Genomic DNA, 16327 nt, shown 5'->3' with positions numbered 1-16327 from the left:
ACTTGTGTGGTAATCAGTGATCACAATTTCCTACTTAGATCATCCGTAGTGGAAGCCAAATTGGGCATTTTTGCCCCACTCACGCCCAAAAATGCCCGCGCACCGCTCCCTTGGGCGTTTTTATTTACATTTTTTTGGTTGGGCGTGTAGATTAATACTTTTTGACCAATAACAAATTTCTAACTCATTTTTTTGTTTTATTTTTCTAAAAAGCTAATAATTAGGTAATCATTGTTGGGGTATTATGGCATTATACCACTACACCCATTTTAGAAAAACGCCTAATAATGCCCTATTGCTGACTGGACCGCCACATGACGGATAATGCCCAAGGGTCTTCCTTTATCACTTCTTAAAACTTGTTCTATATTGGACGTATCATAATTACCTTTCTAAAAGTGGTTTTATATTAAACAAAGCTTATGAGTGTATAACATTAATCATGCATTATGATGTAATTAATCATGCAATATCGTATAGTTATTGTTCTGGTTCATCACATAAATACATTCATATTCGAAACTGGAAATGATTCACATCCAAAATTAAACCACACAAATGACTTGTAATTATAATGTTTTCTCATCAGTATTTATAGATAGGGTCACAACCCCATAAGAGTTCACATATCGTTTTACAATGGCTTCTCCCAAGGGACAAGGGTTACAGTTGGTTTTACCCCCCTGTGTCATATCCAACATATATGTATAATATATATACATATATTATGTATATAAGAAATAAATAATTGTGGAATTAGGTTGAATATTTACAGGGCCATACGGTTACATCTTTCTTCTCCTTTCTTGACTTGATATACTTTTGCAACATAATAATCGGTGGATATTTATATAACATTGCTTCATTAATTCAGTTGAGGTGGTCTCTTCATGTGGATATGTCTACTTGCCCGTTTTTCCACACGATCGGAGCTACTAACATCCACACTACATACATACATAACATACCCTTATTAGTAGTAACAAAACCAAACGGGATACTAAGTAACATTTTTACATGGGTGTTGAGTGGGTTAAATTGGTGGATTGACGGGTCAAACTCACACAGACTTGAAAATTATGTAAAACACATGGATCCGAACGCGACATGAGTTTTCGTAGGTTGACACGAAGACGACCTTTTAACCGGATTTTTTTTTTGTTTTATTTTATGAATTGATACGCTAATTCTAATACGGCAAATAGGCATCTAAAAATATAATTGTATATGAAATAACTTCGTGTGAACTATAAACCCAAAGCTCATTGCTCCTTTTTCTTCTAAACTTTGGCCTATAAAGTAATCCAATGAGTTCAAGTTACAACATACATAAAACACATTTCTTATAACAACTTAGGAACCCAACACGTCGATCCAAAAGTACAAACTACTAATCTAAACATGTTCGGTGGTTCAACCTCATATTGACCCAACTGTTTATACTAAACCTAAACCTAAACCTACGAATTATGTTTTAAAAATTCACACCACTAGTTTCTTTTAACTCTATACCAACAAATGTCACATATCTACTTCATTTTCACTGATGCACATCCTTATTTTCCAAAAGTACAATAGTTAGCTCACTTTTACTTGTTGTAACTATACTAATATATAAGTACTTATAAAGTTTTAAAAAAATAAGAGTTAACTGCCATTTTCGTCCCTGTAGTATGTCCAATTATGCCACTTCAGACCAAATTTCAAATTTGTACCATTTCCGTCTCTGACATTCTTGAAACATGCCAGTTCCGTCCAAAAAAGTATGAGTTAACTTCCATTTTCGTCCCTGTGGTTTGTCCGATTATTCGATTCAACCTTAGTTTTTTGGATGGAACTGGCATGTTTCAAGAATGTTAGGAACGGAAATGGTAAAAATTTGAAATTTGGCCTGAACTGGCATAATTGGACAAACCACTGGACGAAAATGGGAGTTAACTCAAAAAATAAAAATAAAGGTTGTGAAAGATAGATGAAAGTAGAGGTGACTGACTACTCACAGTAAACGCACACAGCTAGCCATTCATTTACTATTCTGACCCAAGTACTGGTCCAACCAACATCAATGGTCCACCTGCATATATAGAGGGCAGTTAGTTAATCTCATATATAATAAGATCCAAATTAATTAAAATATATGTATATATACTTTTTCATAGGGTGGTGATAATTCCAGCCAATTAATAACATTGCAAAGTACATGGCTCCTGTGGCGAAAACAAGATGGAAGAATCCAAATCCATATGGTACATCATCTTCCTCCTCTTTCTTCTCTTCCTTTTTGAACTGCACATTTTATATTTTTATTTCATGCTTATTAGTAAATACAACATTTCGACTCGATGCATATTTAGTAATGTATGTATTATGGAAAATGAGATGTATTAATTGGTATTGGTACCTGAAAGCATTTAGAATCGATTCCTGTCGAGAAAGTAGCGATAACGATGGCAAGTACAGCAACAACAAAGCTCTGTTCACAACAAGAGGAACTGAAACAAGTCAAACAGTTGATTCCTGAGGAGCATCAAATCAAATCACTAATTTCGTACATTAAAATCAACACTAGTTATATACTTGATTACTTATAATTAAGATGCTAATATTATTATCCAAATTTATTTTATAAGTCAATTGGTAATCACTAATCAGCAGGACAATTCTACTTTGAATTTTAAGTTATCATGATCAACTGATTATATATGTTCACATGCATGTGTTTGTGCATTCACATGTTCTTAGATATGTTTTTGTTTGTAACTATTTTTCCAGGAACATAGTTTTTTACAAAGCACACATAATTCTAATTTTTTTTTTGAAAGAAAAATGTTTGCTACATGAAGTGAACTAGCAAAGCATGCTCATGCAAATGAAGTGACATGTGTTAGACTTATAGTTAAACTTAATTATGCTATAATGTATGTATTCGTATTATAACTTATACTTTCGATATGTATGATAACCTATATGGTGGTGATAAGCGGGTATAAGTTTAAACTGCTATGGCAGTTATTCCCGCCAAATGAAACCGCCAAATACCTATGTATATAAGTATGATATCCGGCAACATGTTCCGGTATCAAGACATTCTGTTTCTTAGAATTGTCCTCTCATTCTATTCGAATACCCTTTGATCCTTACTGTTTCTGCATATCATTTCCTGTTTAACCATGAATACCGATTCAAGCAAATCAATTACTTCCGCTGCAAATGTGCTTGAATCCCAACAACATGTACAGTGAACTTAGGGTCATTTTGTCATAAGCCTCAATTTTAAGTACAAAATCGCAATCATGGACTCATTTTGGATCGGTCCCTTTGGTATTTTCCAACTTATAGACATTGTCTATCATAGCATGAACTAACTAAAGATTAATTTTATGTCATACACTCGAAAATGTTTTTGAGAGTTTGATATTTCTTGGAAGAACAAATTTTAATTTCCATCCATTCATGGGTGAACTTGTTGATTTAGGTTATATCATATCTCTATCTGGGAAAAAAAAAGTCCTTAAGAAACCGGTCAAAGGGTATCAAATGCATAAAATATCATAAATTGTTATATTGATAAAACTATTGTGGTTCTAAACATATTATAGTAACAGGAGGAAGGTTAACGTACATTACGGCTTAACGTACATCACGTACGACAGGTAATTACGCATGTTCATTTTAAAATCACGCACGTTATAACTCAAAAATCCAAAATCACGCATGTTGAAACACAATAATCACGCAATTAATCACGCATGTTATAAAACAAATCACGCACGTTGTCATACGTGAAGTACGTTAAGCCGTAATGTACGATATACTTTTTCTAGTAACAGTCTAACAGTATTACAAAATATTATTATAAAAAAGAGAAATGGACGAAAAACTATTCCGGATCAATCAACCGCTTGGACCCATTACCCAACCTGACCCATCAACCCATTTTGTCACATCTAATTCCAAATCTTAGGTGGTATTTGGTTTGAACTCTGGAATCACACTTATAACAGGATGGAATGGGAATGGGAATGGATATCTAAACCTAAGCCTTCAGGTGGTATGGAGGGAGGATACCTAATTTTATATGTACCAAATTATCGACTTTATTCCTTCAAACCCATACCCCACAATACAAACCTTCAAACCAAACACCCCCTTAAATATGTATAAAAGGTTTTGAGGCTTACTATGATGGTTAGCCAGTCTCTTGAAGTTTCAGATTTTCTGAGACATTTATCATCTGGTGGTTCACTGTAGACAAAAACACATAATCAAGTATCACGCAACGAGGCCGCAAAATAGTAACTTTAGTTATAAAATTAAAATTCTTGTGAATACCTTCTAATAGCAGACCAACATAGGAACACAACATAAAGTCCCATAAAACCTGGAGTCAAGAATCCGGCATGAATCTGTTTCATAAAAATAGGCTGTTACTTATTTGTTGATCACTAACGGGCCAAACAAGTAAGTAAAAGAAACTAAACTAGAAAGGAAACGAGTTGAACGGGTTATAAATTTCCAAAATGGCTGTTACTTATTTGTTGATCACTAACGGGTCAAACAAGTAAGTAAAAGAAACTAAACTAGAAAGGAAACGGGTTGAACGGGTTATAAGTTTCCCAAATGTATTTTTAAGGGCAGACTGCACATAATAGAAACAAAATCTGCACTTTCCCCCAGTTTAGCAATTAATTTTACATTAGCGCAAAATAGAAACTAACATATGATTTGTTATTGATTTTACGTGTAAATTGCTTATGCAACACTAGTTGATGCCATGCCAACCACCACAACATGTCACATGCAAAATACTTGCGTGGAAAGGAAATTAAAAAAAAAAAATTATTATTTTAGATGTTTTTTAAAACTTATATATAAAATGCCACTCTATAATATATATATGCTACATGGCATTTTCATATAAACTAAAATGACAAATAAGATGCCATGCCAACAATTTCATCAAAAGTATGACCTTAAAAACCAATTTAAAGTAGGGGTGTTAAAAAAATCCGGATCCGAAACCGAATTATCCGAAAATCGGATAATCCGAATTTTTGGATTTCGATATTGATTTCCAAAAATTTCAGACAATCGGATTATCCGATATCTGAAAGCTTAAAAAATAGTAAATATATATTACATAAGCATTATGTTTAGTTTAAAAATTAGTAAAAATATAGTAATAATCGGACTCGGATGTTGAGTTATGCATGTTGTATGTTTTCAATGTTGGAAACTTAGCAAATCGAATACATATTTAGTTTTAATTATGCACAAAAGTTTTTTTTTTATTTCATTTATAAATTAGGATATCCGTTTAAATATCCGAATTCGTATCCGTAATTTTGGATATCCGAACCGAAATTTCGGATACGGATATTAATATTCACTATCCGAAATTTTCGGATATCCGAAAACGGGATAATCCAATCTTGAATACCCCTAATTTAAAGTCTATTGCAAATATTGATAAAAGCTGCAAATTATTTTAGTAAAGAAACTTGTTTAGAAAAGTTGTCTTTTTGGACATAAGTGTTTTGGGTTAACCTAAATTAACCGTTTGGAGATATAAACAATTACTCACGGACCCACCTATTTTTCACATCGAGTTATGATGATTGAACTTACTTTAGGGTGAAGAGAGACGCTAGTCATAAGTTGTAGGAGTACAAGTGTCCATGTAATGAAGAAAATATTGAGTAGGCAACTCGGCTGTGGTGTGTACCAAATGTACATTAAAATGATTCCGAAAATGCAAACGATGTATGCAGCAGTTGCTAGCAGCATCGAATGGATGTGGCTGGACCAAAACAACATTTAGGATCATCAAATCACATATATAAAGTACCAATTAAGTAGGCCTGTAAACGAACCGAACGAACACGAACACGAACATATAATCGAACATATTATTTTATTCGTGTTCGTTCATTAAGAAATCGGGCATGTTCGTGTTCGTTTAAAGCCTAAACGAACAGTTCACGAACATAAAAAAAATTAACTGAACACATTTGAATAAACATAAATTAAAATGATTGAAGAAACAAGTCTAATATATTACATTTCATTCGAAAACACATCTAAATAAGGGTTGATAGATATACTAATTAGTTATATTTATATAAGTAATTAGAAAACCTAATATTTATATAAATATAACTATTTATATATTTATGAACATTTAAACGAACCTTTACAAACATAAATGAACGAACATAAAAGAATGTTCACGAAGATAAATGAATGAACACAAGGTGTGTTCATGTTCGTTCATTTATATTAAACGAACAAATTTTTTTGTTTGTGTTCGTTCGTTTATTAAATAAACGAATATAAACAAACTTCTCGCTGAACAAGTTCATGAACGTTCGGTTCGTTTACAGGCATACAATTAAATGAAAATATAGATGTGATTCGTTTGATTATTAACGCATTGATTTGGGTTATCTTAATTTTTAATAAGTAAAAAAAGTAAATGGAAGATTAACGTAAGAGCAAATGGGTCAAACTAGTCGAAAATCATCCAAAAGTGTATTTTTTTATTGCATAAAATCTTCTAAATCATTTTATTAAAAATATATTATATTAAATATTTAAATTTAAATTATATAGTTTTTAAACTCGTATATAACGGACTAACTAAATGTAATTTTTTTTGACAATCTAATATTTTCAATAAAATGATTCACTTTTACAATTAAAAAAAAAACCTCTTTGGAAAGGATTACTGAAAAATTATATTTCTTTTAGTAAGAAACTTACCATCTCTCAGCGTATTTTTCTGATAGGCAGCAATCATTCAGCCATGTAATGAAACTGATTATACTGATTAGCTGAATTAGCAGAAATACCCTACAAGATAATCATAATCAACATCATGTAAATGTTTTCACACGTTCAAAGATAGTCATGAGACGACAAATAAGGAAATGATTATTAAAAAAAGTTAATACCCTGCGCCGAAATGTGCAATATCCCCTGCCAAATAATAACAATGCATTATTAGATCAAATGTGTATGGTTTATATAAAGGTGTCCTTTGTAACAAGATTTGAGAAACTGGTTATATATAAGGGTGAAGGGGGCACCCCCTAATGAGGTGAGGGGAAACTTTTTGTAACCCAATCATACGTTGCCATGTCATTTCCCCTCTATAACTTCCATCTTGTTCAAAAACGTACGGGGTGCACCCCTCTTAGGGGAATTGTTTTTTTATTCAAAAAAAAAAAAGAAAATTTTTATTGGTTGTTACAAGCTATGGGCCCACCTTCTCTCTCCTTCCTCTTCGGTGACTTCTCCCCCAACCCCCTCCCCGATTTCCCTCCCCTCTTGGTTGGCGGCACCATCACCGCTCGGCAACATCAGTCCCCGAAGGGAGTCACCGAGGGTGCCCCCTTCACCCTAAGAAAAGTAAACTATGGTCTGGATTACCAAAATTTTGGATTTAGTCCCTAGCTTTTCAAAAGTACACGGATTGTCCTCCATGTGGTTTGAACTTTGTAACGCATTTAGCCCCCAATTATTTTTTCCAAAATTACATAGATGGTCACTGTGGTTTAGATGAGTCAGTTGGAGACTAAATGCATTACAAAGTGCAAACCACAGGGTACTATCCATGTACGATGTACCTTTGAAAAGCTAGAAACCATATCTAAAATTTTGATAAACCACAAGAACCTTTTACTGTAATAGAAAAATGCGAAACTTTTGAATGAAAAGTTGTTTCATACCAACCCAACCTCACCCATATAAAAGTTACCATAAACATAGCTTGAAAAGGGGTTGTAGAGGATACCCCATATTGGGCGGCCCAACAGGTAGGCCCATTAGGGTCAAGAGTTGGCCTTTATGCATCTTTAATACATAAAGTCTCCTAAATCATTTTAAATTTTAATATCTTTTTAGAATACTGAAATAATTTAATTATGTAATCTGATTTGAGAAACTGGTTATTTATAAAATATTTGTGAATCCAACCTAACACATATAAGAATTACACGTTTTGACTCGTTACTCAGCCCACCCGTTTTACGGCATCTGCACATTTAAGGATTGATTGTGTGAACAAAACTAACCATATATCAGAATCATTTCTGTAGGAAGGAAAAACGGCAACACAATTAGGGCAAACATGAGGAAAAGCTTGGCAGACCACCAACCAGAATGCCATAATTCTTTTCGTCCATGCAACTTTGAGGTACCGGCCGTTGAAACAAACATTGTGAAATAAAATATCTAATATATATATTAAGGTTTTTCCCAAATCTATAACTGGGAACAAAAATTTACCCAACTTTGTATATTTTTTTTATTATTTATAACTATGAGAGTCTATTGTTGAAAAATTAATGGGACCCCACCAATGCCCTCATAACTAGGGTGCAAATGAACCGAAAAAATTCGTTTCTTAAGGAAATATAAGTGTTTACGAAGTGTTCATGAACACTTACCGAACGAGGTTTTTTGTTAGTTTTCGTTCATTAAGGAAATGAACATGTCCGTGTTTGTTTGTGTTCTTTTGTTAATTTTAGGTAACAAACGCAAACGAGCGTTCATCAACACAAACGGATACAAATGAAAACAAATAAACACAAACTGGCGTTCATGAACAGAGTATGTATTACACATTGATACTTATTAAATATTTTATTTTTATCAGAATAATTAAAAGCACTAATGAATTGTCGAACATAAATGCACATAAATGAACATGTTACAGAACGTTCACGAACGTAAATGAACGAACGCGGTCTCTGTTCATGTTTATTCATTTAACTGGAACAAAATTTCTTGTTTGTGTTCGTTCATTTATTAAACGAACAAACACAAACGAACTTCCCGCCGAACGGTTCATAAACTGTTCGATGAACGTTCGGTTCATTTGCAACCCAACTTATAACTAATGGAATCAGGTAAAATGCTACCGATGAAGGTTCAAAATTTGTATTTAGATAGGTTAGGAATGAGATAGAAGGATACGAAACAACCCATGCTAACTCTCAGAACTCCTTCTGTGCCTAAACAGTCTTTTCCACCTTGGCAACTCTTCAATCCTGAAAAAAATATCAGTTTTAAAACATGTTCTAATGAAAGTAAATGTAACCAACATAAAACATGGAATGAATTAGGGAGTGTTTGTAACTTTGTATGTGTGATTTTAAAAATTATTGTTTCAAAACACATAGTAAAAACACCCCATCAAACTTACTCTTCATTTCGGTCAATGCACTCGGTCCATAATCACGCACAGCCCACGCTAGCAGATTTGCTAAAAGAAACATCACGCTGTAAACGTATCTAGCCATCCACGGATTGGATCCATGGCTGAATTGGGCTAACCAAGAACCCTCTAACAGCTTAGCGTACCGATTCCTTATACTGTTTGATGTGTCCACCATCCCACCTTCAAGTTTTTCTACACTCATGTGATTACTGTTGTTTTACCGAATATCAAGAGCTTGTCCGATTACACCACAGGTTCCCTTCTCATCTGCAAACTGTTAAGAGGTTAAGAAATCATGTATCATATATGGAACCAATATTATCAACATGATTGGTGCACTTAATAGTTTATCGAGCCGCAAACATGTTCATTGAGCCTAGTTAAAACAAGCTTACATCCAAACATCATCTTCTATGATTAACTCATTGTGATTGTTTCATATCCACAGCTAGTTTTGAAACATGCATCCAATTCCAAACACCTAGAATCTCAACTACAATGGAACTTTTGAGTTTTATATCTTATTTGGTCACATTTTTTATTAATTTTTATTACACAAGGTTTGTCACCATCTCACAAATAGCTGAAACTTCAAGCAACAAAATTGTTACTTCAATTCAAGTATATCAGCAAAATATATTTTTTCTATAAAAAGAGTGGTGATGAAGACAAACAGGAGCAAGCAGATGTCACCACTCCATTTCTATCGACTTTTTATTGTTAAGAAATGTGTTCAAACATTTTAAAACATAAAAAATGTAATTATTGCTCTCATACAAGATATAATATATGACATTTAGTTACGGTAGAAAAGATATTATAAAATTTAAAAAATATAACTTCTACAGAGATATATATGAAATTCTCTTTATAAGTATTATTATAACTTTTATATATTAGACTAGGTTAGAACCCCGTGTATTACACGGGTTGAATAAATGTAATTTTATATATTAAATAATAAAAAGTTATATCTTTATGAACCCCGTATATTGTACGGGTTAAATATATATAATTTTATATATCAAATAATAAAAAAATTATATCTTTGAAACCATGTGTATTACACAGATTAAATAAATGTAATTTTGTATACTAAATACTAAAAACGTCGTATCTTTAAAAAACCCGTGTATAATTGGGTTGAATAAATCTACCAAATAATAAAAAAATACATCCTTAAAAACCCCGTATATTACACGTGTTGAATAGATCTAAAAAAGAGATATATCTTTAAAAACCATGTCTATACACATATTAAATAAATGTAATTTTGTATATTAAATACTAAAAACGTCATATCTTTAAAAAACCCATGTATAGTCGGGTTGAAAAATCTACCAAATAATAAAAAATTATATCCTTAAAAAACCTTGTGTATTACATGTGTTGAATAAATCTAATTTTACATAGCAAATGATAAAAAAATTATATTTTTAAAAACTTCGTGTATTACACGGGTTATATAAATGACTTGTATAGTAAATAATTAAAAAAGTTATATTTATAGTAAATAATAATAAATTTATATTTTTAAAACCCCGCGTTTTACACGAGTTGAATAAATATAATTTTGTGTACCAAATAAAAAAAAAATATTTTTTAATAAATTAAGATAACATTTAATATTAATTTATTATTTATGTATTTAATATAAGATAAGTAAGAAAGAGAGGTATTTGTTTTAAAAATATATTAAATTAACAATTTAGATTTGAGGATAATATTTTATTAAAGTACGATAAGATTTAATTTATTATTTATTATTTATTTATTTAATTAATATAAAATAAATATAGATTTGAAGATATCTTCAATGAATGACACGTGTCCAAAACCTAGTTTCTTTTATTACAGTAAATAGATTTGCCAATTAGGGCTATGCAATTAAGTAATCAATATTTAAGATCAAAAAGTTAAGAGATTCTTTGCCGATGATGTGGGTTAATCAGAAAAAGTAACAAGAAATAGACGTCGAGACAAACTAATTTTTAAACTTTTTCAACTTGTAACTTTCCCTGGATAGAAAATTAGCATAATTCTTTATGGTCTTTTTGTTCAGATGACCACAAACCAATACAAACGGTGCATAACGTTTGCACTAAGCAACCCTTGATTCCCCCGATACTTGGATTGGATCTCTACATTTTTCACACCTAACTACAAAGTGATTATGCTTTTTATATTTTTAAAAGCAGGAGAGATTATTATATAGGGGTGAGACCCGATACAAATAAAATTAAACTACTAAACGTGCAAATAGTAGAGTAATCATTGTTTGATATCGTTGATTTGCTGTAATTTTTCTTTGTTTTGTGTTCCGGTTTTGTTTCGTTGTTTTATTCCCGGTTTCTTGCTGCCTCTTTATATTTATATATAAAGCAAATTGCCGTTCAAAAAAAAAGTTAGAGTAATCATTACTCTAGTTATTTGTATGTTTAACACGTTAAGCCTATTTGTATTTGATCCTAATACTTGTTATATAAATTTTATAATTCTCGGATGCACATGATCCGATCCAACTGGTTTTGTCGAAAACTCTAGGTCAAACCGCCAACTATGAGATGTACAAACCAAACATATCTGTTTTACTAGATTTACCATTTGGTTTTTGTACTAAAATCTTTACAATAATATAAATCATTCATGATTATAATACATGTGTTTCAAATATGGAGAAATATATAAACAACAAAAACGACCGCATTATTTTACACAAGCACGACCGAACCATAAAACCAAAACCAAACCATGAAACCGAATGGCTTGCTTCGGTTGTAAGAGTTTTAGAACAACCGAGATATAGTTTTAAATACTAAGTACTTGTATAGAAAGTAAAAAGAGAGAAGATATAAAATGAGCTAAAAAGAAACATCATTATTATATATTATATAAAGTTGAAGAGGGTGTTAGGAAACTCAAGGGGGAGCCATTTAAAGGCAATCATTTGTATTTCACTAGCCTTTTTTTTTCTTTTACTTTTTAAATTTCTACAACATGTGTATATATAGAAACAAACATATAAAACTAATAAAATCTATACTACCTCAATTGGTTAGGAAATTTACCATTATGCATGTGATTGAGGGATGATCCCTAGCTTTTTTAGTGGTTTTTCATTGGCCTCTTCAACAATTTATTTTTTTAATTGTTATTTTATTATAGTATTAAACTTATGATAATTGTCTATTTACCACTAAATTTAGTAAACTTTATATTCATTTATATTTTAACGATTATTATTACTAATTATTTTATTTCTCTTTCAATTTTCAAACCCTTTATTCTACAAACTATATACATTTTTAATCTATTTAGTTTGATTTTCTTTCTAAACTTGCATTCCTTAATTTAAAAAAAAATATATATTTGGTTGTGTTTAGTTTGGTATAAGTTTTATTAACAAAAGAGTTGTAATAAAACTTAAAAAAATATTGTTTTTCTCGAGTGTCGGTGTTGTGTCGATACTCTGATAAACCGCGTCGATTCTAATCGAACATATGTACGAATTTTGGTATTATCGAAACCAATGTGTTATAGCGAGTGCCGCTACTGTAATCAACCAAAATGACGACGACAAAATTCCTGGTTACCCGCTGCGGAGCGCGGGTATTCCCACTAGCTATCATATAGATACAAAAGATGCAATTTGCCATATATGATGCTATTATTCTTGAATATAAATATCAAGGTAACAGTTTGTATTACGTGTACGTTTGTTTTTCCGTAATTCCATTTCATGTCTCTAGATGATGAATAAAGTTGATATATGTGACCACCAGAATAGTAAATGATATTATATTGTTTTGTTAATGATTTGAAAATTGAACACATGATTCATAAAAGTCTAAAGAATTATTACATCCTAAATAAAGTATATGCACATACAAATATAAAATAGAATTTGTGACAGTGAGCAGAAAAACCGAACCATTGAGACACCAATGGTTCAGTTAAGATACTTTTAATAAGTGATTTTGCGGTTTAATTATACTATACAAATAACTGAATTAACTGAATTAACATCAAAACCAATAATATGTTACATGTCATAAATATATAATTTTCTCAAAAGTAACATATTAATTTTCGATCATCCCATGTATAACTTAAAAAGATTGCTAGCATTTTATTTTACCTAACATATAATTTTCGATTATCCCATGTATAACTTAAAAAAGATTGCTAGTATTTAATTTTACGTAACCGATGATTAACCGAACTATCTATAACTGAATCCAAATAGTTGTGCAATTTTAAAAACTGAAACATTCATTATAGGCAGTGGCGAATTCAGAAATTTTTTTCCAAAGGGTTTCTTTTGGTAGATTCTTACTAATTTTTCCAAAATCTTCCAAGGTTTCCACTACTTTTTTCCAAACCGAGGGATTCCTAGGAACCCAGGAACCCCCTGGATCCGCCACTGATTATAGGTTCGGTTTAAGTTATACCCAAACCGACACCACGAGTGCGCACCGCTAATTTTTACTGTGTACATCAGTTACCACATGAGTCGTGACAAAGGTAGAAAAAAAGGTCAGAATTTCAGAACTTTGTGTGATGTTTTTTCTGGAACAGCAGAACTTTGTGTGATGTGTGGTACAAAAATTTGATGCTATTGTATGTATACGTTGATTCTTTTCGTGCTCCTAGTTCCTAGACTTTCCAAAGACCGTAATTATTCTCTGCATGCAATAATTACTTGTACGGTACAAGTGGACTATGCACGTGACTCTATCACCTTATTGAAGCCGACGATCACGAATTCAGCCTTTCAGGATCGTTATTCGTTAGAAATCCAATTTAACACAGAAATTGGATTAAAAAACACTTAGCAACAAACTAATAATCAAACAGAGCACTATTATCGTCCGATTACAGTGCACATTATCAGGATAATTATCAGGATCATGAGAAATCGAATGCGATGCATAAATCGGATCTAAAAAAACGGTTAATAACAGTTCTAGTCAATAAACTATTCGTTGAAAATCGTACACATTCAACAGTTTTAGTCAATAAACAACGAAACGAATGCAATTCAATTCAATTATCAGGATCATGAAAGATCAAATAGAGGCGTAATCAACAGCCAAAGCATTACGATGGATTAAGACTAAAAATCAGCTGATACGCAGCGTTCAGATCCAAAAAACACACATCTTAGAGAGAATCGATGAACGATTAAGCATATACGCATACATTTCAATAACCGTTTGCATTGATTAAACTGAAACGATTGAAAAGCAATAATCGATGCTTAAAAACGATTAATAACAGCATTAGTCGATAAACAGAGTACGATTCATCAACAATTCGAAGTAAACAACAAGCATTACGATCGATTACGACTCAAAAACCGACTAATATGCAGCGTTCGTTCAGATCTTAAAACCTCACACAGATTAAGGCTATACGCAAACATTTCAATAACCGATTGCATTAATTGAACTGAAACGGTTGAAAAGCAATAATCGATGCTTAAAAACGATTAATAACAGCATTAGTCGACAAACAGAGTACGATTATCGAACGAAAACCGTACACATTCATCAACAATTCGAAGTAAACAACAGTCAAAGAATTACGATCGATTAGGACTAAAAAAACGACTAATACGCAGCGTTCAGATCTTAAAAACCTCACAGATTAAGCCTATACGCATACATTTCAATAACGGATTGAATTAATCGAACTGAAACGATTAAACGTACCTGATGAACAGCGAGAATCGATGTACGAACAGCGATCGAATGAGTGTTTCTTGTTCGAAAACCGTAGAATGAAGCTCTTAGGTTTTCTTCATGAGCAAGCAATTATTCAAATAGAGAGAATCATTATTGATTATGATTCATTCACCGCAACACCACCACTTAACAACTACACAATTCCAGAACCTTTTTAGTAGGAGAGAGAGAGAGAGAGAGAAGAGAACCTGCTTTTGAGTTATTTTATTGTGCTTCTTTTTGCTCTTTGATGTTTCTGTGATTCAATGTGTTCATACATAATACAAGCATACATGCATGTCTGTGTATATATATGTAATGTATACGTATAGAGAGAGAAGAAAGATAAGAGAGAGAGAGAGATTGCTTTTGGAGAAAGATGTTTTGGTATTTCTGTGCTTGCTTTCCTTGTGGAATGGAATGGATGTTTGTGACGGTTGTTGGTAGAAAGGTAAAAAAATAAATAAATAAATTAATAAAGGTTTTAAATTGCTTATATTTTAGCATGATATAGTTGCTAAAGGTGCCCGTGCGATATAGTGAAAAACACATATAATGTTATGGTGTGTGTGGTTCGATTAGTTTGACTATTAGACTTAGGCGAAGTCAAAATTGAAGATATCCGTTATTCTATTTTATTAAGCAATTAGTTTTTGGTTAGTCAGTTTTGTTTACTCGGTTAGATTAACAATTTTTGGTTTGGTTAATATCCAAAACCAAACTTGGGCTAAAAGTTATACTTAGAAATACATAAAATTAATGTTTAAATACATGAAATAGATGTATAAATAACTGAAATAAAAGTATAAATACATAAAATGAAGTTATAAAATATTAACTACATGAGCTGGAGGTATAAAACCGAGAATTATATGAAAATGTGAGTGGTTTGGTTCGGTTTATTTTCGCTAAATGAGGCTAAAAAAAGATAATCGTTTTTTGGTTAATTCGGTTTTCAGTTAATAGGTTATTAGTTAATGCAGTTTTTGGTTGATTTGGGTCGGTTTCGTCTGTTTGGTTCGGTTTCAATTAACGCTTCAGTAATTGCTCACCCGTAGACACTTTTAATCATGTAACATATCAGTTTTTCAAATTAAAAAAAAAACTATATCAATACTATACTCACGTAACCTTTGGTAATTATATGATTTGCAGGGACGTAGCTTTTAAGGGACCGGGGGGGGGGGGGGGACCAGGCCCCCGAATCTTTTGGTTAGAAGTGTAATATTTTCCGTTTTTTGTTTGAAAATTTTAAAATTATAGACCCGCCCCCACCAATTATTTTGCCTAAAAATTCCCTGCCCCTACAAAGTTTGTTGTTCAAAATATTTATATATATTTTCGTATTTAATTACAAAAAAATGTGAAGAATGGACTA

General features: G+C 31.8%; 1 protein-coding gene across 2 annotated transcripts; it reads right to left on the bottom strand.

Annotated features, from left to right (window-relative positions):
• Positions 1–563: 563 nt before the first annotated feature.
• LOC110928600 (probable serine incorporator) lies at positions 564–15381 on the bottom strand. 2 transcript variants are annotated; one of them, XM_022171623.2, is made up of 13 exons: positions 14938–15381; positions 9209–9497; positions 8980–9053; positions 8076–8235; positions 6954–6978; positions 6763–6852; positions 5629–5800; positions 4333–4406; positions 4182–4245; positions 2402–2473; positions 2150–2286; positions 2001–2074; positions 564–947 (listed from the first exon to the last, which is right to left on the bottom strand). In XM_022171623.2, exons 2-13 carry the CDS (start codon positions 9423–9425, stop codon positions 889–891), a joined length of 1218 nt encoding a protein of 405 aa, XP_022027315.1. In that variant the 5' UTR covers positions 9426–9497; positions 14938–15381; the 3' UTR covers positions 564–888. The 2 variants fall into 2 exon arrangements, with proteins under 2 accessions (XP_022027315.1, XP_035843258.1); XM_035987365.1 differs by lacking the exon at positions 14938–15381 and adding an exon at positions 9619–9695.
• Positions 15382–16327: the final 946 nt, after the last annotated feature.

The sequence above is a fragment of the Helianthus annuus genome, chromosome 3, assembly GCF_002127325.2.
Source record: "Helianthus annuus cultivar XRQ/B chromosome 3, HanXRQr2.0-SUNRISE, whole genome shotgun sequence".
Taxonomy (NCBI): Eukaryota; Viridiplantae; Streptophyta; class Magnoliopsida; order Asterales; family Asteraceae; genus Helianthus; species Helianthus annuus.
The sequence above is the reverse complement of the archived record's forward strand: the minus strand, read 5'-3'. Positions and strand labels throughout refer to the sequence as shown.

Excerpts from the sequence above, each read along its gene's own strand:
- LOC110928600 (XM_022171623.2), bottom strand. The coding sequence starts at position 9,425 with ATGAGTGTAGAAAAACTTGAAGGTGGGATGGTGGACACATCAAACAGT. Across the intron at positions 6,853-6,953 it reads ATTGCACATTTCGGCGCAGG|GGTATTTCTGCTAATTCAGC; the intron begins GTATTAACTTTT and ends ATTATCTTGTAG. Across the intron at positions 2,474-4,181 it reads GAGACTGGCTAACCATCATA|AGCTTTGTTGTTGCTGTACT; the intron begins GTAAGCCTCAAA and ends TGTTGTGAACAG.